This window comes from Simochromis diagramma, unplaced genomic scaffold (genome assembly GCF_900408965.1).
Source record: "Simochromis diagramma unplaced genomic scaffold, fSimDia1.1 OVJJ01000361.1, whole genome shotgun sequence".
NCBI classification, from domain to species: Eukaryota; Metazoa; Chordata; class Actinopteri; order Cichliformes; family Cichlidae; genus Simochromis; species Simochromis diagramma.
Window position 1 is genome coordinate 1,308,310 of NW_024386860.1, and position 24,610 is coordinate 1,332,919.

A 24,610-nucleotide genomic window follows, 5' to 3' on the forward strand; every position below is an offset into this window, starting at 1 on the left:
GCTGTACAGTTCTTACACAGCTGGCTGCTAAAACCTATATATTAGTTAATACTTTGTTTGTACCCTCTAAGCTATCTTATGAAAGCTCTCACATACTCTTAAATATTTCACAGCAACACTTGTATGAAACACACTAGTTTTATACGTGTATTTTTTGTCACTTAAAAAGGCTGAAATGAACTCTTTCACTACCTCGGGCGCAAGGTTGAGGGTTTGATGTGCAGAATGTGAAGATAGCTGTCTGTAGGGGGATGAGGATGCAACGGGATGAAGCTATAAAAAGCCTTAGCTACTTCGTCGAAACAGGGCATAAAAATCCCAGCCAGCGGAGCAGACAGACTGAGCAGTCTGTCTGCTCCGCTGTCCTCTGATAATCGCAGTTGACGGAGAAACGAGGGCAGCTCCGGTCGCTGAGTGTCCTCAGCAGGTGCACCGCTAACTTCATAAATCAACTTCCTTTGTGGAAAAAATATCTTTTAACTGGTGTTATAATTTGAGCTTTACAGCTAGTGTGCAAATAATCTGTGTAACTTTTACTCTTTTATTATTATTATTATTACTATTATTATTACTATTATTATTATTATTATCAGTCACTCTAATTAGAAATCAGAGCACTAGTACTGATAATAGGGCTTTGGGACACTAGTGCCTGTTGTTAAGGGGCTATTATTTTTTTGTTATTGCATAACATAAAATTCCAAAGTGAGTGTTTTGACAGCTGCATACACTTTGCAGTGATGCACCATCTAAAAATAGCACATACAGCGTCTAATAACGAGATCATTAAAATGGAAACAGCGCCATCTACTGGTAATTACATTGGTCTAATCCCCTAATAACTCTGATAGGAATGCATTCAGCTATAAATTAAGAACATATTAACAAATGTTGAGATGCCCGGTTGTCAGACAAGTTTGCATTGTCATTTTATTATTATTATTTTTTTAAAAGCATGCTCTCAGTCACTGTCACTGTGCTCCTTCCCTTGCTTCAAAGTCATGAAAGAACAATGAAGCTTTGCATTCCCCCCCCCCCCCCCCCCCCCCCTTCTGATTACCATTTGGTAAAAAGGAGATGCTTTTATCTCAGGCAGGAACAATGCCTCACTGATTATGTGATTAGCAGAAATTATATGCAGATTTGTCACCGTTATAAATCTGCAGCTGTCCGTGGACTCACATTTTTATTTGTCACTTCAAAGCATTCTTCAGTAGCTTGCCTTATTTTACTGTTCAGACCCATGGATAAATGTCCTCCTTTTAAGAGAACAAACCCCAGATCATCTGTTTTCACTTTTTTTTTCCCACATCACTGCTCAGATGTTTATATGTCTCCAGTTTGGTCTTGTTCATGAAATCAATGCTACTCTAATTCATTTAAGGTCTTGCTGAGCTCTCTTCTTTACAAACATTAAGAAGACGGTGTATAACTTGTTGAAAATCTAATCTTTGGGTCTATATCAGCACTCCAAGAACAGTGGTGGGAAACAGGGAGATGAAATCTCTTCCGATCTTGTCACTTTCCTCCAGCAGCTGGGACTGGCCCAGTGGGTGACACCACTTTCATCCCAGAATCCCTACTGTCCAGCTGTGTGCTATCTCTCATCCTGACATCTGGAGAGGCAGGGGCACAGCCAAATATCAGTGCATCTGAGGCATGATCCTGCAGCTTGCCTGTGTCTCTGCACGGGACCCCAGAGCTCGTATCTGGCCTCTAAAGACCGTGTCATTTGTCAGCAATATTATGTGAGCTTTGTCTTCACAGGTATGTATATATACAACCAATCAGAATTTCTGCATTTGAACTGCTTGGGGAAAAATGCAGCGCTTTGAAAAAGTATTTGCACCGTTAATATCAACACTTCACCGAGTTCCTTTGATTCCTCAGAGGCCTCTGATGGAAGACAAAACACTGATCAGTAGACCATTTAACACTTTATTACTTCTAGAAGGGAGATGCGTCCTGCATGACACGCTGCCGCGGATCTCAAAATGGCGGTGTGCCTATAACAGTTTTATTACAGAAGCTCTCTCATTCTAGTCTAAACAACAGTGTCTCAGTAACTTTCCACTAGAGATGGTCCCCTCTTATCTACTTTTTCCCAGACAAGCGTGAGCAAGAGTCTGCAGCTTTCTACTCCCCAAGGACACATGGTCTCATACCTTTATTTTCAGGGCTGTGTCCACTTAATACTACACTATATAACTTTATAACACTTATTAATAAAAACGCATAGCACTAAAAAATTATTTATTCCCAACAGTTCATATATGTACACAATATGAACATGTACATGTTTCTGATATCCTGAGAAAATGCCTTTTTAAAATGATGTTTTCAATTATTGAGGGAAAGAAGCTATGCAAACCTACCTGGCCCTGTGTGAAAAGGGAATTGCCTACAGTTGTTAAATCAGAAATTAGCTGTGATTTACCAGATTTTTTGCAAAGCCAAGTTCAATTACACAAGCCCAATTACTGCCAGACATATTGCATCAAGAAAACACTTAAATAGGACCTGTCTGACAAAGTAGAGATCAAAAAGATCTTAAAATGCAACACATCATGCCACAATCTAAAGAAACTCAAGAACAAATTAGAAACAAAGATACTGATATCTACCAGTCTGGAAAAACCAAGAGAGATGTGTATACTTAAAAAGATTTTTTATAACAGTCCCATCTGACATAAGTACTGAGAGGATTTATTCTACTGGTTCTCTCATATTTATGACAAAAAGGTATATGATGATATACGTTCGGTGGGTTTTAGTGAATAGAGTCATCTTGTAAAACTGGAAATCTAGCTCAGAAGCAGAAAAATCTTAATTGAACCTTGAAAAAATGACATTATACATATTGTCTCAAGCTATGGTTTAAAATATTCCTTCAAACCCTCAATAAATGTTTCTACTGTTTAGGTTATGCATCTACTTTAATATAAGAACATAGTTAAATTTTTTTATTCCATATCAAAAGCTTAAGGTTATTAGGTTATTTTATATTTTTTGTAGTATATATTCTTCGTTCTGTGGCCGTCTCTTTTACAAGCATGCCCCACAAGGGGTCCTGTAAACAAGAAGAATGTAAATACAAGGTCAGGGGGCAGTTTTTAAAGCATGCTGGAAATTGGGGAGGTATGTGTGTAAGCATCTGTTTTCTTCATTTATGCTTTTACTGTGTTTCTTCTCCTCCTAATTGAATTGGTGGGAACCTCCCCTCCGTCACAGCCCTGGCAGTGAGAAAGTACCCCCACTGGGGATACTTTGGCCTTTGGGAGGGCTTAGAGACAGATCCAGGAGGATTACCCCCAGCAAAGGTGACCAGTCTATATCCAAAATCATCCACATAGCTGCAACGGTGTTTTTTCCATCTCCCCCAACCTGTAAATCCACTGCACTGAAATGTGAAACTACCCCCAAAAGTCAGTGAACATAGCCCCCATTCTTTCACCAAAGCCCTGCTACCTTCATCACTAACTGGCTGTGCCATGCCGCTTTTTTTTTTTTTTTTAAGTCCTAATGGATTGGTTGGATAGTAAACACTATGAGCTCTTACACCTCTAGGAAAATGCCTGAATAGTGAAAGAGTTGCACTAAAAGCATATTAATGACACGATTTTCTCATGAAGAACAATTGCGCTTTATAATCAGTACAAGTGTTATTAATCTTTTACTGTTGTAGAATACTATGAATTAGAATTAGTATTTATTGTTATTATTAATACATGAAATATAATTAGATTAGGTGCCTTACTTGCAGTGACAGTCATTTACACAATACAACATTGCATGTAACACATAACACTATTGTATTAGAACACCACCACACGTGTTGCATTAATGCACATCATAATGACTATTACATATGGTGCCATCAGGGCGTTTGATGCCCTGCTTGCTAGCAGATAGAAACTCCCCTTCATTCTTCTATTCTTGAAATGCTATGTACTCTGTGAACTATTGACTCTACCAGAAATGCCTAGAGCTATCCTCGCCTCTATGACAGAACCACAGAGTCAGTAAGGACACCATAAAGAGACAACTTTTGCATCCCTGCCCTTTTGTTTTGTGCTTCCTGTCATTCCTGTTAGTCCTGTCTGTAGTGTCCTACCGGAAAAGAGGAAATTATGTAAATGTTGCATTCCACAAATGATTCAAATGTAAAAAACAAAACAAAACAAAAAAGGCAGCCTTGTCTTCAGGATTAATGATGCAGAGACTTGTTTTGTGTAAAAGGATTTTGTTTTCTAATCCTGTTAAAGCTCTAGGATCAGTAACACTTGTACATGAATACGGGTGCTCTGAATAGTTTTAACTAATGCAAAAGAAGGGCAGCCGACAAAAATATATTTAAATCACAAATCACTCCCCACCACCAAAACACATACATAAAATAAAATATTGTTTTAAATTGACTGCCATAAGCTAAAAGAGTTCCACTGCTTGTAGTTAAAAGGGAAGTCACTAGGTGGCCGTATTTCATCAAATTTCGGTGTTGGATCAGTAGACCTGAAACCCATTTCGCATTTTAGGACCGCCAGTAATTCACAGTTTTAATAAGTCCGCATTTCAGATCTAATTTACTGAATAAATAGATAGTACTGTTTTGTGTTTGTTTTGTGTGTTTGCTTACCTTTTTAAAAAAAAAGTTTCCAGGAGACCCCCGTCAGCCCGGAGAACTCGTATTACTGCTGTCAACACTTGACTCCCAGTGGCATCCATGGAGTTGCTGCAGCGGTTGCATGGTTGTCGCACTTGTGCAACTTCAGGATGAGTCACAGTTAGTAAATAGAAAAACATTCAGCTGTTCTCAAAACCACGTTATTCAGAGCAGTGCACCATGGGTAAATTACAATGTTAATAAATGTCACGTGGAATATAGAGTTTAAAATTGCTCCTTATAGAAAATATCTACACTTATAAGCGCTGAGGGCAGTGCAATATTCAACAAAGTGCGTCTGTGCTGTTACAGAATGCAGCTGGCAACAACCAATCAGCGATTCCCTTACTGACATCTAGAGCGCTCTTAGCCTATCGGATTGCGTCTTTTCGGCGAGGTGAAATATGGTGGCGGCAATGTTATGGAGTTTCCGCTGCTCCTCTTGCTTTCATGCCATCAGGTTAGGAAGCTAGCGAGCGAGCTAAGCTAGAGTCACGCTAGGCCTCCAGCAAAACCAGCGGCAGAAGCAACCGAGATCACACGCTGCTGTTCGGAAGGAGACAAGTATTCCTTTATGAACCTGCATGAGAGCTGTTAAAATACCACAAATATGGTGGTTCTCAAAATTCGAGACCAGGTAAGTAATGGCTGGTGTTAGAGGTTTACCGTAAGTTTGAGCAAGTGACCGGCTAATGTTAGCCTCGATTTCAGCGCTCGCCAGCGCAATGTAATTCGAGTCTTTCGAGCCTGACACTGAAACGGAAGCATTTCCTTAATCTAGAATTTGAATTGTCCTCGATGAGGTGAAAGCTGGCTGAAGTACTGCGTGTAACATTCGAAGCCCCGTTGTTGTTCCTATCACGTTTGCACTCCGACACGTACTTAAATGGCTGTTGAGTTAAAAAGCAGCTAATGATGTTGTATTTATTTCCAGCAATTAGCCCGAGCCTGCGTGAAATGCATCCAGCGACTCACTTGTGAAGTGACTAGTTAGCATATTGTGAGACAACAATGCTAAATTGTGTTTGTGCAGTCGCTTACGAGCAATTCTAGCGTTATTGATAAACAATAATTTCCTCTCTGTTGCTGTTACAGTGAGATTATTGTCATGACAGCCAAAGCGATCTGTTGATTGTGACATTACTGTGACAGCTAAACGTTTGTGGTTATATTTATGTTAGCAAAACCAACTAGTGATGTTTGTGGCAGCTGTAGGTTTAGAAAACCCTTAAATAACGATATAGTTTTTGTTCACTGATTCACCAAACTATGTTATTTGGTGTCACAGTGGGGCAGGATAATGGAGTGATTGGATCTGAGCGGAGCTTTGTGCTAGTTTGGTGACTTTATTGTTTTTAAGAGGATTTATAACACTGTTACAGTTAAGCTATGCCTGTAATCAGACCTCTTTAGTGTGTGCCCTTATAGAAAAACTCAAAAAAAAATATAAAACAAGACAGTTTCTATTAGCTAGTATTCGCATACTCTATACCCATGTGTACCGCGTTACTGGGAAAAATGCAGGTAAACTGCTGTGTAATGCTTTAATATATGAGGGCAATGGCAGTGTGACAGTAGACGTGTCATTTTAAACTCTGCAAAAAAAAAACACTTGACACCTACTTCGTGAAAACCAGAATAGCTCAGTGTTATCATTTTAAGGGCTTTGTTTTGCACATGCCTGCTATTCTGTCACATATGTACGCGCATGTGTCTTTTATGGTCTGTGTGTGCTTGAATGATCTGGGCTCCTGTGAGCCAGTGGAAGTTGCCAAAGAGCTGTCTCCATGGTGATGGTATTAACTAGCTTGGCTTGTATGAGGAGAGGAGGCACACAGTCCAGCAGTGAGAGAAGAGCATAGAAAATCTCCTACACCACCACCACTCATGCAGGACACGGAGAACTGAAAACAACAAAATGCAGATCTGTCCTTCCTTTTTGTTTTTAACATGGCGCAAATAGTGTTCGAACCACAAGAGTCTGCTTGTTGGCTGAATTTGTCCCCAGTAACTCTAACCTGCTTTGTGCCCTGCAGACATTCATGGGCATTATAATAACTAAACGAGTTCATTGTCCTTGTGTTTAAAAAAAAAGAAAGAAAAGAAAAAGCCACTGTATGCTGCTTGCTTGCTCGCTTTTGAGATGGCAGTCGTGGTTGTACAAGTTTGTAATGTCGTGATGGCTTCAATATATGTCGCTGGGAATAATCCACCCATGGCACCGCATATGTCTTGAATAGCTGTTGAGGGCTTATCCATAGCAGGGTGACCTTGATAGATTTAAAAAAAAAAAAAAAAAAATTAAATAACAACAATGACTCTTACAATGTTTGACATTTGGCTTATATGAAGTAAACTCAGCAATTTCCCTTACTTTATTGTATATCTTTTCTGTCAGGTAGAGGTATAAATTCTTGGTTCTGTATTTAACTTCATGAAGCATGAGTCACTAAAAGGCATCAGGAAGTAGTACTGCAAAACCAGATGATTGCAAGTATATGTAGTTGTGCTTGATTAATGTTTTAAAGTGGGTTGCTGAAGATGCACTTTCATAAACCAAATGTCTTTTGCACATACAAACTGCATGCATGCACATTAACCTAATTGACTAGCTGGGCAGCCTGCTAAGTTGAATGATTGAATACTAATGAATGCATGTACCCTGCATATTGCATCATTTTACCTGTACAATGGAAAGCAAAGAGAGGAGTCATTAAGTTCAGTGTTTTTGTTTTCTCTCAGCTAGTAGACTTATTTAGTATGTTTTGAGTTATTTTAAGCCAAAATCTATTTCAGGCATGTAAAGGTTATGAGTACATAATAGTGGTGTGAGGATCGATACTAAAGTATTGATTCTGTCAATACCAGATATTTATGTTCTAGAATCCATGCTCATATTAAAATATCAATATTTTATTAATTTGGGGTAAATTAGGAGTTTATGATTAACAGGAACACAGTGGAAAGTAACTATATTATTAGGATTTTCTAAATGATTTGTAGGAACTACTCCTTCTTCCGCTTGTCATAGTGATGCGAATTACAGCTGTATAAATGCATCGCTCGCTCAGGTGACGATCGTAAGCAGAGTCATGCGTGGAGCTGTTTCAGCTCCACAAACAGCCAAGATGTGGTTTGTGACACAAAAGTAAATCATTACACGGAATATGATGATGAGTTTATGATGAGGCTAACTGAAGAAGAGGAGAGGGACAGGTGCTGCTAGGAAGTCCTTTGGTGCTACAGGCAGATACTTTCCAGGTACAGAGAGGGAAAATGTGGAGCTGTTGGTGATGTGTAACACTAAAAATACAATTCAAACATACATAAGATAGATAATAACATGTATCTAGGAAATGTTTCTCAGCTTTATTATTATTTTAAATCAGTCATATATGTTTTTAATTGTTAATTGAATCCTTTTAAAATGTAGGCATTGAATTTCCAGGCTTTTTTTTTTTTTTTGCCTTTTTTTTTTGCTTTTTTTCTTATATATAATTCTTCATAATTGAATGATAAGAACAAGAAGTCTGATGTCATGTATCCATTATGAAGGTATATTTTGAAAGACAATACTTTGGATTTTCTAAACACATTAAGTTTTTGTACAAAGTGTCTGTATTGGATCACAATCACCTATACCAGTCTGAATTTTACTTGGTAGCTGATCAGAAAGGAAATCAGTGGCATCGCACGTCACTAGTAGATAACGCAATGTTTCATGATGCAGGCAGCAGATTATTTTAAAAGCAGTTTCCTTCTCTCGGCCACTTCTCGTTCATGCATTTTGTTTTGCATATATGCTGTCTTATTCATTCAGGTTAAGATTTCTCACTTATAGTGTATTTCTTAGGAATATAGTTTTTAATTGGGGTTTCAGCTGTAACACTTTAAAATGTCAGGAATGCTCTGCCTGGAAGGGATCTCCTCCTCTCCACTGTTGTCCCTGTCCAACCCAGCCTCTTGCTACAGGGCATGCAGATGAAAACATCCTGATCAAAGACTCCAGTGTTTCCCAAATCTTTGCTCTGGTTTTAAAGCGATCCAGTGTTGCTAAACATAAATGATATATTTTAGTCATATTACTTACCTAGGATTTGTTTTTGTTTTTTGGGTTATTCTTTTGTTTTGTTTTTTCAATGATTTCATTTGAGCATTGCAAGCATTTCGTCTGTCTAAAGTTACAGGAGTGGCTGACTCTTTCAAAAAACATAAAAAGACTGAAGCTAGCATCAGAAAGTGTTATCCAACATGAAGGGAATATTGTAACGCTGCATTCAAGACTGTTCTGTCATTTATGGTGTGGCAAACTCTAAATGCTGACCAACAAATGGCTTGCACTGAAGTCATAGAAAGATGCACAACACTGCCAGTTCTTCAAGCCAAAGTCAGCTTTATTATTCATAACTTTATTATGTAGAAGACATAGTATAAATTATATTAAAGCATTTGTGCAATTATTAATATGTATAAAATGTGAAGGGTATAGCAGTTTGTTTGTTTTTTAAGCATAAGCAAAAATGTTTTTAAAGCCTATGTACACATAGCAAGTGTTTATACATAACTGGACAAGTGAGGAGTCATCAGTATGAAACTGAGAAAATGAGCATAGCAGCAAATTATTTTTATAAGGTGTTGCCAATTCAATGGCCAACATGTCTATTAGGTTGAAATTTATTGTGTTCACATGTTTTGTCACTTTTTAGAAACATCCCAAGTGTTATGATGGAAAAAATTCCATTATACACTCATGTTGAAAAACACACTGCTAGCACTCTGTCTACACGATGATCAACAAGAGAGATTTCTCAAAGAACTTTGGTTCATTTTTATGCCAAAACTTGATCTTGTGATCATGTTGGATGTGGTGAATGAGAGCAGCTGTGTACTTTTATTTTTTTTTCCTGTTTTTGATTCCTGGCAGTGTGAAAATAAGCAGCACAGTTCTCATTTTGAGTACAAGGTTTGGGTCTGTCTTTTTTAATGTCTTCATTCAAAAACTGCGATGTTTATCTCTGCTAACATGGCATGTTTACTTATCAACAGACAGAAAGTGCAGAACGGTGTTTAAAAAGTGGCCTTGACAGTCTGTGACATGCGGAGTCATCATTTCATTGTTTGTTCTCTTTCTCTCAAAGAATAATGCTGTTTTACATTGCTTTCATTTGTGCTTTGTTGAATGCCAATATTTGGCCTTCAGATGAGTGTTGTGTATGTCCTGTGTTGCAAGCATGCTGAAGTCCTTAAGTTTAAGTTTGACGGATTATTGGTTTTCTCAGATTTCAACAATACCCGTCAGACAGACAAGATTGTTACTCGCAGTTCATTGGGTTTGCTCTGTATGCAAATTGTAGTGATGGAAGCTGAGATGGTGTTACATGTCCACAAAGAAAAGTATCAAAATCATGATAATTTTGTCCTTTTTATTTATTGTGTGCTTTTTTTTTTTTCTTTCTTTTACAGCCTCCTTTGCTGAAAGCTATTTTCAATGTAGATCCTGATGAAGTACGTTCGCTTATATTCAAAAAAGAAGATGTGAATGCACAGGTAAGCCCAACAGTTACAAATATCTGCATCTGTTTCCTCATATTATTGTTATTTTTGGGGGGGGGGCTAATGTGCAGTTGTCCTTGAAAGGCCTCGTGCAGCTCTTTCTTACAGATATTGTAGCATACAGAACAGCACTGCATGACCTGCCTCTTTTTTTTTTTTTTTTTCTTTACTGCATTCCTCGTCAATATTACATATTCAAGTGGTGGTGTTTGTTTCAAAATAAGGCTGTTTTGTACTCGCTCGTCCTTCACTGCAAGGCTTTTCTTTATTTTTCTTTTTCTTAATTTGTTAAAACCACAATGTGGTGTTTGTGTAAATATTTGTTCCTGTTAACACTACAGTGTTGCAAATGTTAAGGAAATTGTGTTTTTGTATTGCTACACCAGACCACTGCACATGTAATGAAGAGAGAGATTGCAGTGTTTACTGCAAGTTGTTTTGTTTCTCTGTAATCTCAGCAGTTTCTTCCTGTTCACTTAATACAGGACAATGAGAAGCGAACTCCATTGCATGCTGCCGCCTATCTCGGAGATGCAGAAATTATAGAGCTGTTGATTCTATCTGGTATGTTTTCTTCTTAGTATTAATGCAATGATCACAAGAAAGTGCTTGAAGCCACAAATACTTGGTGAATTTTGGATTGTAGAAATGAGTGTTTCACAGGTGTCTGGAGAGATTATCTAACAGTTTTTAATCAGAGAAAATAAGTCATGCTCTTAAAATGTGAAATATTAGAAATATTATAGATGTGCCTATAATTATTTTCCTAATGCTGGGAGCACATGACATACTGCTGTGTGTGTGTGTGTGTGTGTGTGTGTGTGTACATAATGGCACCTTTTAATAGCAAAGTGGAATACAAGCAATCATTCCTCTGCATACAGTATGATGAGATATTTGAAATGTCTCTACACCTCTTTCAGCCTTTTCTGAACTTTTCTAATTTAGTCTCTTCAAAAACTGTTGAATACCTTCTTGTCGAAACGTTGCACCATATGCAGCAAAACCATACGAGTTTAAATAGCCTTTGCTTCTTCACTTCTAGGTGCAAGAGTAAATGCCAAAGATAACAAGTGGCTCACTCCCCTGCACCGAGCTGTGGCCTCCTGCAGTGAGGTATGTGAATTTTCCCTTTGTTCTCTGTCATACACACTACAAGACACAGGTTTGCATATCCAAACAATGTAAACCTACTTGTTGATTTTTCTTCACAGGATGCTGTCCAGGTGTTGCTGAAACACTCGGCTGATGTAAATGCCCGAGACAAAAACTGGCAGACGCCACTTCACATCGCCGCCGCCAATAAGGCGGTCCGCTGCGCCGAAGCCCTCGTGCCACTACTCAGCAATGTGAATGTGTCAGACAGAGCAGGCCGCACCGCGCTGCACCATGCAGCCTTCAGCGGTCATCTGGAGGTAAATTTAAACCCTAAGGCGTTGTTAGATTAAGCTGTGCTTAAGGAGGCACTTTAACATCTTTGGAATCGATGTGGTTGCGCGTTAATGAATTGAAATAGCAGCTGAACGTTTGGTATCAGCTTTCTTAAGGAGCAGAGTGTTAATGTAGAGGGTTGGTGAGGTTTTGTGGTTGTAAAGTGTGCAATGTCTTTGAGTGTAACCTCTTCAGTAATCCTCATATTGATTGATTTAAATTGCTGTGTGCTACATAGATCGTTTTTGCTGGCAAACTGTCAGAGTATGCTAGCATTACTGGGTGTGTTTACCTGGCTGTTATTAGAAGTTCCCGATCTCTTTCTAAGAAGTGTTTCTGCTTGCCTCAAGAATGATTAAACACTGGTGGGCACTCTGCCATGCAGTGCAGAATAATGGTCACATTATTTGCCCATTTAACAAGTGTTAGTTGAGACAAGCAACATCCACATATAGGTCTGCTGAATTTTAGTAGCGCATGACTAACCGACCGTTTGATCCCGGATTCAGTTGCGCAAAATCTGATCCAGTCATCCAAATGCTTCCTGACATCAGGGCACGCTCTTAAGTTAAAGAGGGCAGCTTTTCAATGTTTAATGAGCCAGCTACATTGAATTAAAGAGCACAAACTGCATTTTCAGACATGGCTTAAGACTGAGTGGGCTCTCTGCATGCAGTCATAAATTGTGGTCGCATACTTAAGGGTGCTGGATGCACAGATAGTGCTTGACCAATCATGTGTCTGGATGCAAATTACCCATTGTAATCTTGTACTTTCATGCAAATTAGCTATCTTAAAAGTGAATTATCAAAAATTCATGCAAATGAATGCAAGTGCATACAAGCTATTTGGAGCATCTTTTAGGTATACAGTGGATTCAAGTTAAGCATATAAATATGAAAAAGGTGAGTCTATGGAGGTCTGCTCCAAGAGAAGAATGCCACACTACTGGCTGTACAAGACAGGATATTTGGAAATGCATGTTTTCTTGTTTAATCTTAATTATATTTGTTCGGTTGGCATACCTGCACAGAATCTGTGCAAAAGGGTGACAAGGTTTCACCACTCATGTTTGCTCAGCAAGTTAAAAAATAACTTTAGAAACCCCTGCAGGTTCAAATAATTTCTATTATATTAAAGTGAAGATACGCATACACTGACAAGACAATTGATCCAAGAGCGCTAAGATAAAGTCACTGAACTCGTATGTCTAATATGTAAACACTGCATGCAGTGTATATAAGTTGCTACATTTATTGCAAATGGTAGATAGGTAGGTTGATGTTGCAGCGTCCCCTGATGTTTTTTCTCATCCCCTGTTTGGTTTTTTTGCTACTTTTAGATGGTGAGACTCTTGCTCTCCAGAGGGGCCAACATCAATGCTTTTGACAAGAAGGACCGCCGTGCGATACACTGGGCCGCCTACATGGGTAAAAAATAATGCAGCAATAGAGATTTTTACATTTTGGTATTTGTTCATTTTTATGCAACTTTAGACATTCCTTTCTTCTTGTGGTCAATATTAACTTAAATGGCAGAACTTTATTTGAATAAAAATCATCTGTTAAGATGTTTTTAAATGTTTACATTAGAGTAGATGCCATATGAACAAAAAACACGTCTAATATCTTTGTGTAAGCATTATGTAATTAAATCTCTTTTTATCTTCAGGACACATAGAAGTGGTGAAGCTGCTGGCATCACATGGAGCTGAGGTGGCCTGCAAAGATAAGAAATCTTACACCCCCCTACATGCGGCAGCCTCTAGTGGAATGATCAGCGTTGTCAAATACCTCCTGGACTTGGGGGTGGATGTAGGTTCCACCCACAAGCTTTTTGCCATCGCACTGTAGACACTGCTATACTGTATGAGCTCAACAGGAGAGATATTTTTCAGTGGTGTCTCTAAATTGTGTGTTACAACTGTTCTAACTGTAACTGTTCTTTTATTTGTAGCACTTTATTCTAATTGTTTTAATTGCCTGCTGTTTTCCTGACTTTCTAGATCAATGAGCCCAATGCATATGGCAACACACCCCTCCACGTGGCCTGCTACAACGGGCAAGATGTGGTTGTGAACGAGCTCATAGACTGTGGAGCCAACGTCAACCAGGTGAACGAGAAGGGCTTTGCCCCTCTGCATTTCACCGCCGCCTCGCGTCACGGAGCACTCTGCCTGGAGCTTCTGGTTTGCAATGGGGCAGATGTCAACATTAAAGTGAGTAAAAACCAGGCAAAGCTTGTTATTAAACAACTAAGTATTTACATATATTTTTAGATATAACTTGTAACGACCACCATTTTCTTTGTGAGTATTTATTACATGGCATGCTGCGGGAAAAAGCCTGTTGTAACCTTTGAGTCTAAGGTTTATTTTGAGCACCTGACGGCTCCTTTTGGCCTCCCATCCGTAAACTCTCTCCATACTCTTTCACATGATTCTTGCGTAGGTGGTAGAGGTTTGTCGTGTGTGAGTTTGTGCTGGGGACCGGTTTGCGGCATAATTTGCATAGTACAGTTTTCTGGTCTGTGTCAGACTTTTCATAACCAAACCATTTCCATGCTACAGAGGTAGCCCCTAGTTTAGTATTTCTGTTTGGAGCTGCCTCATCTTCGCTGGCCATGCTGGTATTTTCTGTACCTGCATTCACTTGGTGGCCATCCAAACAATGAAAAAATGCGACACCACAAATTAAACGATAGCGTATAAAATCGCACAGCCCTAACGTCTTGCTTCCTTGTGTGTAAACGTGTATTATTGTGCCTGCTTCCTACATGTGATAGGTCTTCTCATTGTTTGAGGGAAGCTGATTGACTTGGGGATTAAACTTTACTGTAAAAAGGCATAACTTGTCAGATAATAAGTTTTTGTTTCAATTCAGAGTAAAGATGGGAAGACTCCACTCCACATGACAGCGATCCATGGGAGGTTCTCGAGGTCTCAAGCAATCATTGAGAAAGGTGAGCTGTTTCTCATGCTGGACCCAGAAGCAAAAACTGCTTTTTAGTGTAACAGAGGCTAAATGCTTGCTTTGATTTTTGATTTTTCCCCCTAAAGGTGCAGAGATTGACTGTGAAGACAAGAACGGAAATACACCACTACACATTGCCGCTCGATACGGCCACGAACTCCTCATTAACACTCTCATCTCCAACAGAGCTGACACAGCTAAGTACGTGAGCCTTTCTGTTGATTTTTCAGTCAAGTCTTAGAACATATATTGAAGAGCCTTCCTTCTGAAAGCACACATGTAGTATCTGTTGTGTAACTCATATAAATGGTAATGTGCTAGTAATAGTCATTTTTTTTATTCCCACGTTAGCAACATTGTTGTGTACTGTTTGTATGATACAAAGTTTTTTGTTTTTTCATTCAGACGAGGAATCCATGGCATGTTCCCACTGCATTTAGCTGCTCTCAGTGGCTTCTCTGACTGCTGCAGAAAGCTCCTGTCTTCAGGTGAACGGCACTCATGCCCTGTCACAGCCTTCAGTGCAACGTGGCACAAAGCTCACGTTTAAGTAGTTTAGAAATTCCTGACAGGAAAAAAAGTACAAAAATATATCATGTGCAATGTAAAACATTTTATAATATATCCTGAATGTGTCTCCTTCATAATCACTTTTACCCTGTGCAGGCTTTGATATTGATACTCCTGATGACTTTGGGAGGACCTGTTTACATGCTGCAGCTGCTGGAGGGTCAGTACACGATGGCTGAATATCGCCTTTAGTATTAAAGTATTGTGTAATTTTTTTAATCAAGTGACTATCTGTCTGTCTAACCCCTCAGAAACCTGGAATGTCTAAATCTTCTCCTCAACACTGGGGCCGACTTCAACAGAAAGGACAGCTTTGGCAGGTTTGTAGTATTTATTGGTGGATTTGGATCAAGAGTCAAATTTGAACAGGGAACTGAGCTGTGTTTGCTTTTCCAGGACCCCTCTGCACTACGCTGCTGCCAATTGTAACTACCAGTGCCTATTTGCTCTGGTGGGGTCTGGGGCCAGCGTCAATGACCTAGACGAGCGGGGCTGCACTCCTCTCCACTACGCCGCTGCGTCTGACACAGATGGAAAGTCAGTAAATTCTCTCTATTAAAAATGGTGGATGTTGTGTGGGAGGTGGTTCATGTTTGTAGTTTTTCACAGATAAAAGTAAAAATAACCACCTGCATTATCCATTATGCTGAGTAGTGGTTTAGGACTAGAAGCCAACATGTTGTTTCCTTGACTACAGCGCTTTTGTTGTGTCTGCAGGTGCCTGGAATATTTACTGAGAAATGATGCAAATCCGGGGATCCGGGACAATCAGGGCTACAATGCTGTGCACTACGCCTCAGCGTATGGACATCGCCTTTGTCTGGAGCTGGTAAGAACTTCAATCCAGAGTACATGACACTTAACAGCCACCATGTCCCTGTTTTCATATTTGTGTTTTGTGGAATTGTGCTTAAAGAATTGCCTGTTTTTTGTTTGTTTGTGTTTTTTTTCCTGTTCTTTAACAGATTGCAAGTGAAACACCCCTAGATGTGGTAAGTTGATTTTTAGTTCTTTAGTTCTTCTTTTTAGGCTCTTGAAGACATTTCATTGTCTGAGAGGATTCTTCAGTTATAAAAGTGAAGAATCCTATCATGGGGATTATGAGCTATTCAGCCCCTAGTGGTGCTTTCACCTTGGACTTAGTCCAGAGAGTTGTTGTCATCATTATTACGTTATTGGGGTTGCACATTTCAAGATGTGAGTGAGTGAATCACCTGGGAGGAGATCTCAAAACTGTGTTATAGTTGGTGTTTTAGGCAACCACCTGTTCTGAAATGGTTGTTCTGTTTGGGCATAGATGACTTCTTTTACTCCTCCTTGAATCGTCTGTGTTCTCTGGATGACGTCTTGGTTCTCCCCTGGTGAATGTCTGACATTTTGTCTCATGCCTCTTTGCTGATAACTAAAAGTACTCTGTTAATGTGTGCGTTCCTTTTTCTTTTACCTTGGAGGGAACGTTTTCTGTATAGTTGTGTAAGCTTCTGATGACCCTAAGTTTGTGTTCCACTGGGTGGTGGGACTCAGTTTATGGTGGGTTTCTGGTAAATTTCAGTGTTCAGGCTACTATCTCCCTCAGTTGAATGGTAACCTGTTTTTCTTGGTGTCCTTGATGTTTTTATCCCTTTAGTTGATAGATTTTTTTTTTTTTTAATTTAATTTCTTGAGTTTGTAGAAGAGAAGAAGCCTCTCAAATGAGGAGTCTCTTCATAAACCTAGCAAGAAGTACCACAAAACTCTATGACTGAGGCCTTATTTTCTGGACCTGTGGGTCTGGTTGAGTCCAAGTGATGGAATTTTTTTCATTAGTCAGTGAGCACAAGGGTCCCTACAGATGTTCGTTTGTGATCGCCCAAACTCATCTGCAGAAACATTTTCATTACAATACAAAAGCCCCAAGCAACAGATTTCAGCCAAACTTCAAAGACGTATAACAGGAAGGACTTTTCTGCTGTGAAGTCTCCAGCTGTCTGTAACTCTGTCTACAACAGAGTATAATCAAGGCTTGACATATTTTTTTGTAGTTTTTATGTATATAAAATAGGGCACAGAGTCATGCAGTAGGAAAGGAAACAATATCTGAATCAGGTTCTCATGTGTGTCTTGGCTTATTCAGCTAATGGAAACCTCAGGGACAGACATCCTGAACGACGCGGATGTCAGAGCCCCTGTCAGCCCCCTGCATCTTGCTGTGAGTAATTTGAAACACTTGGTTTTATCCTTCTGGTGAGCAGTACATGTCACCAGCGTCAGCAGTAACTTTATAATGGGGGAATCCACCTTTCAGGCATACCATGGTCACCATCAAGCTATGGAGGTTCTGGTGCAGTCTCTGCTGGATCTGGATGTGAGAAACAGCCAAGGGCGCACACCCCTGGACCTGGCTGCCTTCAAAGGGCATGTGGAGTGTGTGGATGTCCTAATCAACCAGGGAGCCTCCATCTTGGTGAAAGATTACACCTTGAAGCGAACCCCTATACATGCTGCAGGTATGTTAGACGTGGAGTTACAAATAAAATTTCCTGAACCTGAAAATTCAGACCCAAATACAACATGATAAGTAATAAGTTAATCTTTCCCTCAGCTACCAATGGTCACTCAGAGTGTTTACGTTTGCTCATTGGAAATGCTGATCTTCAAAGTGCAGTAGACATTCAAGATGGGAATGGACAGTAAGTTCAATGAAAATCTTTTTATTTTATTTCCATTCTTATTCTAAAGTCATTGCTAACATTATTGCCTCATATCTTCTAGAACCCCTCTCATGCTTGCAGTCCTGAGTGGACACACAGATTGTGTGTATTCTCTGCTAAATAAAGGAGCCAATGTAGAAGCCAAAGACAAATGGGGCAGGACAGCCCTGCATAGAGGGGTTAGTAAATGTCATTATTTTTACTCATATTTCTGTGCATAACTTTATTCACAGTTTTCAGTATGGATACCTAAATGTTGCTACCACTATCAGAATTTACATGTGTATTTCTTGGCCTTTGTGGAATGAGTGTGTCTTTCAAATATCGCAACAACACAATAATCACAACAGTTGTTTTGTTTTGTTTTTGTTTTTTACTGTGTTGCAAGGCACATTTAACTTATTGCCAACCAACCAGCATGTCAGACATGTAGTCCAGTCTCGCTTTTCGAAATATTGCTTGTCAACATCCTCATTTTCTCCTGATTAGATAGTTGCAAGTCATTGTGTACATGCCTAAATGATGCGGCAGTATCTACAGTTGGTACAAAACAGCAGCAAGTATATTCACACTAATCACAGGGAACACATCACTCACAGAACGACAGTAACTTCCCATTTCCCTTCAGAATCCCAAGATTTTGGCTCTACTTGATACGTTAGAACTCCTAATACCTCATACCACCCCTAGACCCTTCAGAATCAGTTGCTGTTACATATTTTACAGTTCAGGCTTAAAACAAATGGCAAACTGTTTTAGCCCAGTTCTGTGGAACAAACTTCCTCTCGCAATTCTATCAGCACAATCATTTCCCCATTTAGAAATAAATAAACGAACTTCAGGAAAGTATGGACTGGCTTTTACATGTTGTTTTCTTACATTTTTACTTTTGCTTTCTTTGTCTATTGCTTGTATATCTTCTTTATTCATTAATGTTATGCTTTTTGGAATGTTTTAGTACTAATATTTTTTGTAAGTTATATAAAGGACCTTGTGTGATTTTTCCATAATGTATGGGTTTACACATTTAGTTGGCAAGCAAAAGGTCGATAGTTGAATTCCAGTCTGAGACGCAAAACTCTCTACCCAGTATGACTTTACAACACTCCTACTGTGCCAGCTTTCTACACAAATATGCTCTATTTGGACAACAGACATGCCAGCATATATTGAAAAGAAAATCTTGCCATCAAGGCAACGTAGGCATCATGTTAGGAATCGATGTGGAAATATTCTGCTTTGGGATGCCCAAAAGGCAGTCAAGATACTGAAAGTAAAAAGAGGCTGACTTCTACTATAGTGCAGTGACCCAACGTAGACCCTCAAAATGTACAATAAACAACTTAAAGAAAAAGAAGCAACACTCATGGAGGAAATATTGTGAAAACTGGGTAGTGCTGCGAGTATCTGAGAGGTTTCTCTGAAACCTTGTTTTTTTTCTACATATTGTATGTTGTCATTCAGGATGTAAGCCAGTCATTGGTAAAACCTGTTTTCTGTTCTCAGGCGGTGACTGGCCATGAGGAATGTGTGGAAGCTTTGCTTCAGCACAGCGCCAGCTTCCTGGTGCGAGACTGTAAAGGGCGCACACCGATCCACCTGGCAGCGGCATGTGGACACATAGGGGTACTGGGAGGCCTTCTGCATGCTGCCCAATCAGTGGAAACACTCCCTGTCTTAACAGACAACCAAGGCTACACCCCACTGCACTGGGCCTGCTACAATGGTACAGAGAAGAGGGCTTTGATGACATTCCGTGTAGATAAAGACATTTACATGTGATGGTTAGAACATGCAAGCCTGCCACTAAGTGCAGTAGATTAGTATAATGAAGCACCCAAGTAAACGTGGTTGGAATATAGCCAAGCACATCTTTTCCATGTTTATTGCTTGCTCATCATACAGATGGCGACAGAATTATTAGTCCCGTCTGTAAACATTTTGTGTTTCCCAAGTGCTGTTAAACAAAGGAAGGAATTTTTCTTTTATAGTTTTTTCAAGCATCCAAGTTGGGTTTTTTTGGATGCCTACATTATTTTACTTTGCACACAGAGATTAAATGATTTCACAAAAACTAAGACGGTTAAAATTATTAGCCTCCATGGTGCTTCTTTCCCCGAACACAAACAGTGTCTCTGTGGACCGAGAGCTCTGGTTTAGTCTCATCTGACCAAAGGACACACTTCCAGTATGCATACTCTTTCTCCAAGTTGTCCTTAGCATACTTCAGTCTGGCTTTTCTTGGTGTGCAATCTCACAGTCCATTCCTTTGCATGGTTCTAGTGATTCTCTTCTGAGCGTATAATTCCCAGCTTAGCTAAAACATTCACTCATGTTTTGGCAGTTGCTAAGGGGTCTTTAGACACATCTCTCACTAGTTTCCTTTCCAGAGATTTTGAAATCTTTTGCTTCCTACCTCTGCCAGACTTTTTCTGCCCTGTGTGGCTCTCCTTGAATTTCTTATTGATGCTTCTCACTCCAGTTCTCAGTACTTGGAAATGATGTGATAACTTTGTATATCCTTCCTCTGCTTTGTGAGCATCAACAATTCTTTTCCTCAAGTCTAAACTGATTTGTTTTGTTTTTGGTATTATGCTTTCTTAAACTCAAACTCTTGCTGAAGTTGTTTTTGTACTGTGCTCAAAGCTGCTCAAAGCTTGTAAATTAAAGGACATCATTCCACGGCAGTGAATCGTGCTATGGCTCAGTTAAAACAAAAAAAGTGAAATAATTATGCAGCACAAATAGAAATACTTTGTGCTTTCTAAAGAAAACTAGTATGTTAAGAAATGCTATGTTGAAATTTCTGTTTTTCTGTTAAAAATGGCACTTGGGAAGCTTTTGACCCAAACTTTGCATTTCATAGGGGGACTAATACAGTCTTCCTCGTTGGCACAGTTCTCTTATGCACACCCTTAGGCTAGTTTTGAGACATCCTGGTCATTATTGCTATGTTAATGCTGTAACTAGCTAATGTTTTCATTCTTGCAGGTCACGATACGTGTGTGGAGGTTTTGCTGGAGCAAGAGGTTTTCCACAAGGCTGATGGCAATTCTTTCAGCCCCCTCCACTGCGCTGTGTAAGACCTAGAGCTGCTTTCTCTTGATCAATTTGTGTAAGGACGGAGCATCTACCAGATTAAATAGTGCTGTTTTTTATTCCTTAGGATCCATGACAACGAAGGTGCTGCTGAGATGCTGATAGACACACTGGGCCCTGCAATTGTCAATTCCAAAGACAGTAAAAACAGGCATGTATGATGTTACAAGATAAATATTAATTCAAGCCTGAATAGAATTGTAAAGCACCTGATTCTGGGAACGAGCGTAAGGAAGTGAAGGTTCATATCACTGAATAAATACTGAGCTTTGCTTTGATGTTGCACGTGCAGGACCCCGCTCCACGCAGCAGCCTTCACTGACCACGTGGAGTGTCTCCAGCTGCTGCTGAGCCACAACGCTCAGGTCAACAGTGTCGACGCCGTGGGGAAGACACCGCTCATGATGGCTGCTGAGAACGGCCAGACCAACGCTGTCGGTACGAAGGCTTTAACTATTAGCCTGGCAAATATCACAGCGGGACATAATAATCAAGTGGAGGATTGAATTAATAAACTGTGCTTTATTGAATTAACTTCATTTTGTTTTTCCTGTGTTTGATCATGTCACCATTAGAGGTGCTGGTGAGCAGTGCAAAAGCAGATCTCACTCTACAAGATGCTGCAAAGAACACTGCACTACACCTGGCCTGCAGTAAGGTGTGTAGTACCATATGATGGCACTGTGCTCTTAGTATGCACAGTGTCTTGCCGAAGTGTTTAAATATGAGAAAGGATGAGCATTTACCACTCTGTGTGGCTCTTTTTATACCCATCCATAGGGACATGAAACCAGTGCCTTGTTGATATTGGAGAAGATTACAGACAGAAACCTCATAAATGCTACTAATGCCGCCTTACAGACGTATGTATCACTCATATCATATTAGTACCTCGCTTGTTAGTGCATTATTGTTAATAACTGAATTCTTAATGTCAAAATGTACAAAACAAATTAGTAAGTATTGACTAGCTTGTCACCGATTTCAAAGATGTATCTTGTCTTTTAAGGCCTCTACACGTGGCTGCAAGAAATGGCCTGACTGTGGTAGTGCAAGAGCTGCTTGCAAAGGGAGCCAGTGTCCTTGCAGTTGATGAAAATGGTAAATTCACTGTAGTTTTTTTATAATTATTATTATTTTTGTCTTACTTCTGGGTTTTGGTGTGCATCCTTGGGCACAGCAGGATTAGAAGCTGACTGCAAATGTTTTCTTTGCATTAATTTTATGGAGCATAAAATATTGTTGTGTTGTTATTTCCTCAGGTTACACGCCCGCCTTGGCTTGTGCCCCCAACAAAGATGTGGCAGACTGCCTAGCCCTCATCCTGGCCACCATGATGCCTGTGTCTCCCTGCACCCCGGCACCAACCCTCCCATTCAGTGCCATTAACCATTACACTACCAGCCCCTCTAAGAGTGTCACCTTCGACAGCCTGCCCGTGCTGCGTGGCGAGCACAGCTCATACTGCAGCTTCAACAACATCAGCCACCACGACGGCTTCTACAAAGACGAGGAGCTCAACGACTCTGATTCAGAGACGTACTGAAGGAAGGGAGAAAGTGATAAATGCATAAACACACGCTGTGTCTTAAAAATCATCCACCATGAGTTTGGGAGGGCAGAATGAGACACAAGCCCCCACAGGAGCCTTAAGAGTCCCCACCCCACCCCTTCATCACCACCACCACCAGAGAGCGAGCAAGTGAGGGAGGAGGTGCAGCAGGCTGGCCAACGCTCATCACCACCTCATCCAGCACTAGGTGTCCTTTCAACTAATACTGGACCTCAGTGACCACTGCTTTACCAACACGGACTTCTTGAGTGCTAAAACCTGGACTCGTTTGGTAGACGGCAACCTTTCTAAGGCAATAACATGCTGGAGACTGGTGGTTGCACATCACAGAGAGCTAAACCAACAGGGACCAAGAGACATGGATACATTTTAACCCAGTTTTAACTGTGCAAATGAGACTGAGAAGGCTTGGGTTCATCGGCGGTTCGCTGTTTCTGTTAGTGTGTGTGTGTGTGTGTGTCTGTGTGTGTGCGCGCGTGTGTTTGGAGGGGTGGGGGGGTTCATGGGTTTATATCCGCACACTACACCCTTCAGAATGCACTTGTCCTTCAAGTCTGTAAAAGTCATACTGGGGGAAAAGATCATTTATTTTTTGAGATCAAATTTTTATTAAACCCATTTTTCATGTCTTAAATTCCTTATCCTCTAGAGGAAAACAAAAAAAAGTCAGGTTTTAATGATCTGAGTAATTTCAAAAAATTTGATATGTGCACCGGTTAATTATTAGGTCGAGCAACCTTAATTTTGTACATTGACTTGTCCATTGCGGTTTAGTCTTTGAAGAATAAATTATTTGTGTACTTCTGGTCCCTTTTTATGTGTTCATTTTGTGCCTTCATTAGTTACTGAGAAAGGATGGGTTTGTAGAGGCAGCTGTGAAAGTACAGTGGTGCACACTAGGTAAGTATTTAAACATTTGTGAGAAGCACTGATCCCTTACTGAGGTATTTAGGCTGAGCTTTGCGAGGAGAAACACTGTAAACCAATGATAGGACGGCATTTGATTTTTCTTCTGTCTAAATGATATTTTTGCTGTTATCTTAGTCAAAGTATTGACTTTTGCTTGCTTTAACTTCAAAAAAAGAGAGAGAAACCACTCGATTGTACCCTGATTCAAGAATTCACAGTTTTGTTTGTTGACAAATGCTTTTAACTGGAATTATGTAAAATACATTCGCTAGCTTCATTAGTATGGAAAAGTGTTTTTTTCTTTTCCTTGCTTTTTTTCTTGAAGAGGAAAGAAACTAGCATGTATATAGGGAAAATGACTGTGAATTCAAGTTCCAATGAATTCTTTCAGTACTGAGATTGCTGTATATTTTATGAGTAATAAAGAAATGAGTTATTTAATGATGAACTTGATTTATTTTTTTGTTAAATGCTGTCTTTATTTCTAATTGCAACTATCGTCATTTCTTTGTTTTGCTGGGAAAATGGGTGCAAGTGTACAAAAACATATGGAAATACAGTATATAAGGTAAAAACAGAGTTTGCATAATTCTAATGAGCTTGAAAGTCACTTTTCTGTGTTCATTATGTCATCGGTTTTGACAAGATCCCAAACACCGCTGTCAGAAATGCAGGACCAGACCATGACAGAGACACTGTGTTTTACAGGTGGCTGTAGACACTGTTGTACCTTTCTCCTGACCTCTGTAAATACTGATGACGATTCATCACTCTATAAGACTTTTGCTACTGATTTACAGTCCAGTTCTTGTGTAATTTGGCATACCGCAGTCTATTCTTACTGTTTCTCACTTTTAAGAATGACTTTTTGACAGCCACCTTTCCACTGAGACTATTTCTGATGAGGCAGTGAGCAGTTCAGGGGCCTGTTGGTGTACCATCATTCAATTATTATTAGTTACACTTTTGTTTTTTATTCTGTCATACAAATATAGAAATCATACAACTGCTGTTTTTATGGTGTAGAAATGTTACTGGCAGCCAATGAAAAGAGCTGCATGATTCTGTTCCATCCATATTTATTAATTTATTTAAAATGATGCATTAAACCAAAGACCGACTACAAGGTCTATGCTTAAACTCTAGATTC

General features: G+C 39.7%; 2 protein-coding genes across 5 annotated transcripts in view; one reads left to right on the top strand and one right to left on the bottom strand.

Annotated features, from left to right (window-relative positions):
* The window catches only part of hdac9b (histone deacetylase 9b), a 41,496-nt gene extending 36,551 nt beyond the window's left edge, over positions 1–4,945 (bottom strand). For 2 of the 4 annotated variants that reach the window (XM_040031096.1, XM_040031091.1), the window contains exon 1: positions 4,637–4,945. The gene's annotated coding sequence lies outside the window, so the exon portion shown is untranslated. Of the gene's footprint in view, positions 1–192; positions 492–4,636 lie in introns of those variants that run through there. The other 2 variants (XM_040031095.1, XM_040031090.1) reach the window with 2 other exon arrangements.
* Positions 4,946–5,094: 149 nt separating this feature from the next.
* ankrd28b (ankyrin repeat domain 28b) lies at positions 5,095–23,904 on the top strand. The gene is made up of 28 exons (XM_040031076.1): positions 5,095–5,300; positions 10,127–10,210; positions 10,702–10,780; positions 11,262–11,332; positions 11,431–11,631; positions 12,990–13,077; positions 13,319–13,461; positions 13,653–13,865; positions 14,530–14,608; positions 14,706–14,820; positions 15,025–15,107; positions 15,286–15,349; positions 15,441–15,509; positions 15,586–15,726; positions 15,907–16,018; positions 16,155–16,181; positions 17,303–17,377; positions 17,474–17,675; positions 17,771–17,858; positions 17,941–18,058; positions 19,386–19,605; positions 20,871–20,958; positions 21,046–21,129; positions 21,271–21,416; positions 21,554–21,636; positions 21,759–21,841; positions 21,988–22,079; positions 22,241–23,904. The coding sequence occupies exons 1-28, from the start codon at positions 5,274–5,276 to the stop codon at positions 22,522–22,524; spliced, it is 3,159 nt and encodes a 1,052-aa protein (XP_039887010.1). The 5' UTR covers positions 5,095–5,273; the 3' UTR covers positions 22,525–23,904.
* The last annotated feature ends 706 nt before the right edge of the window (positions 23,905–24,610 follow it).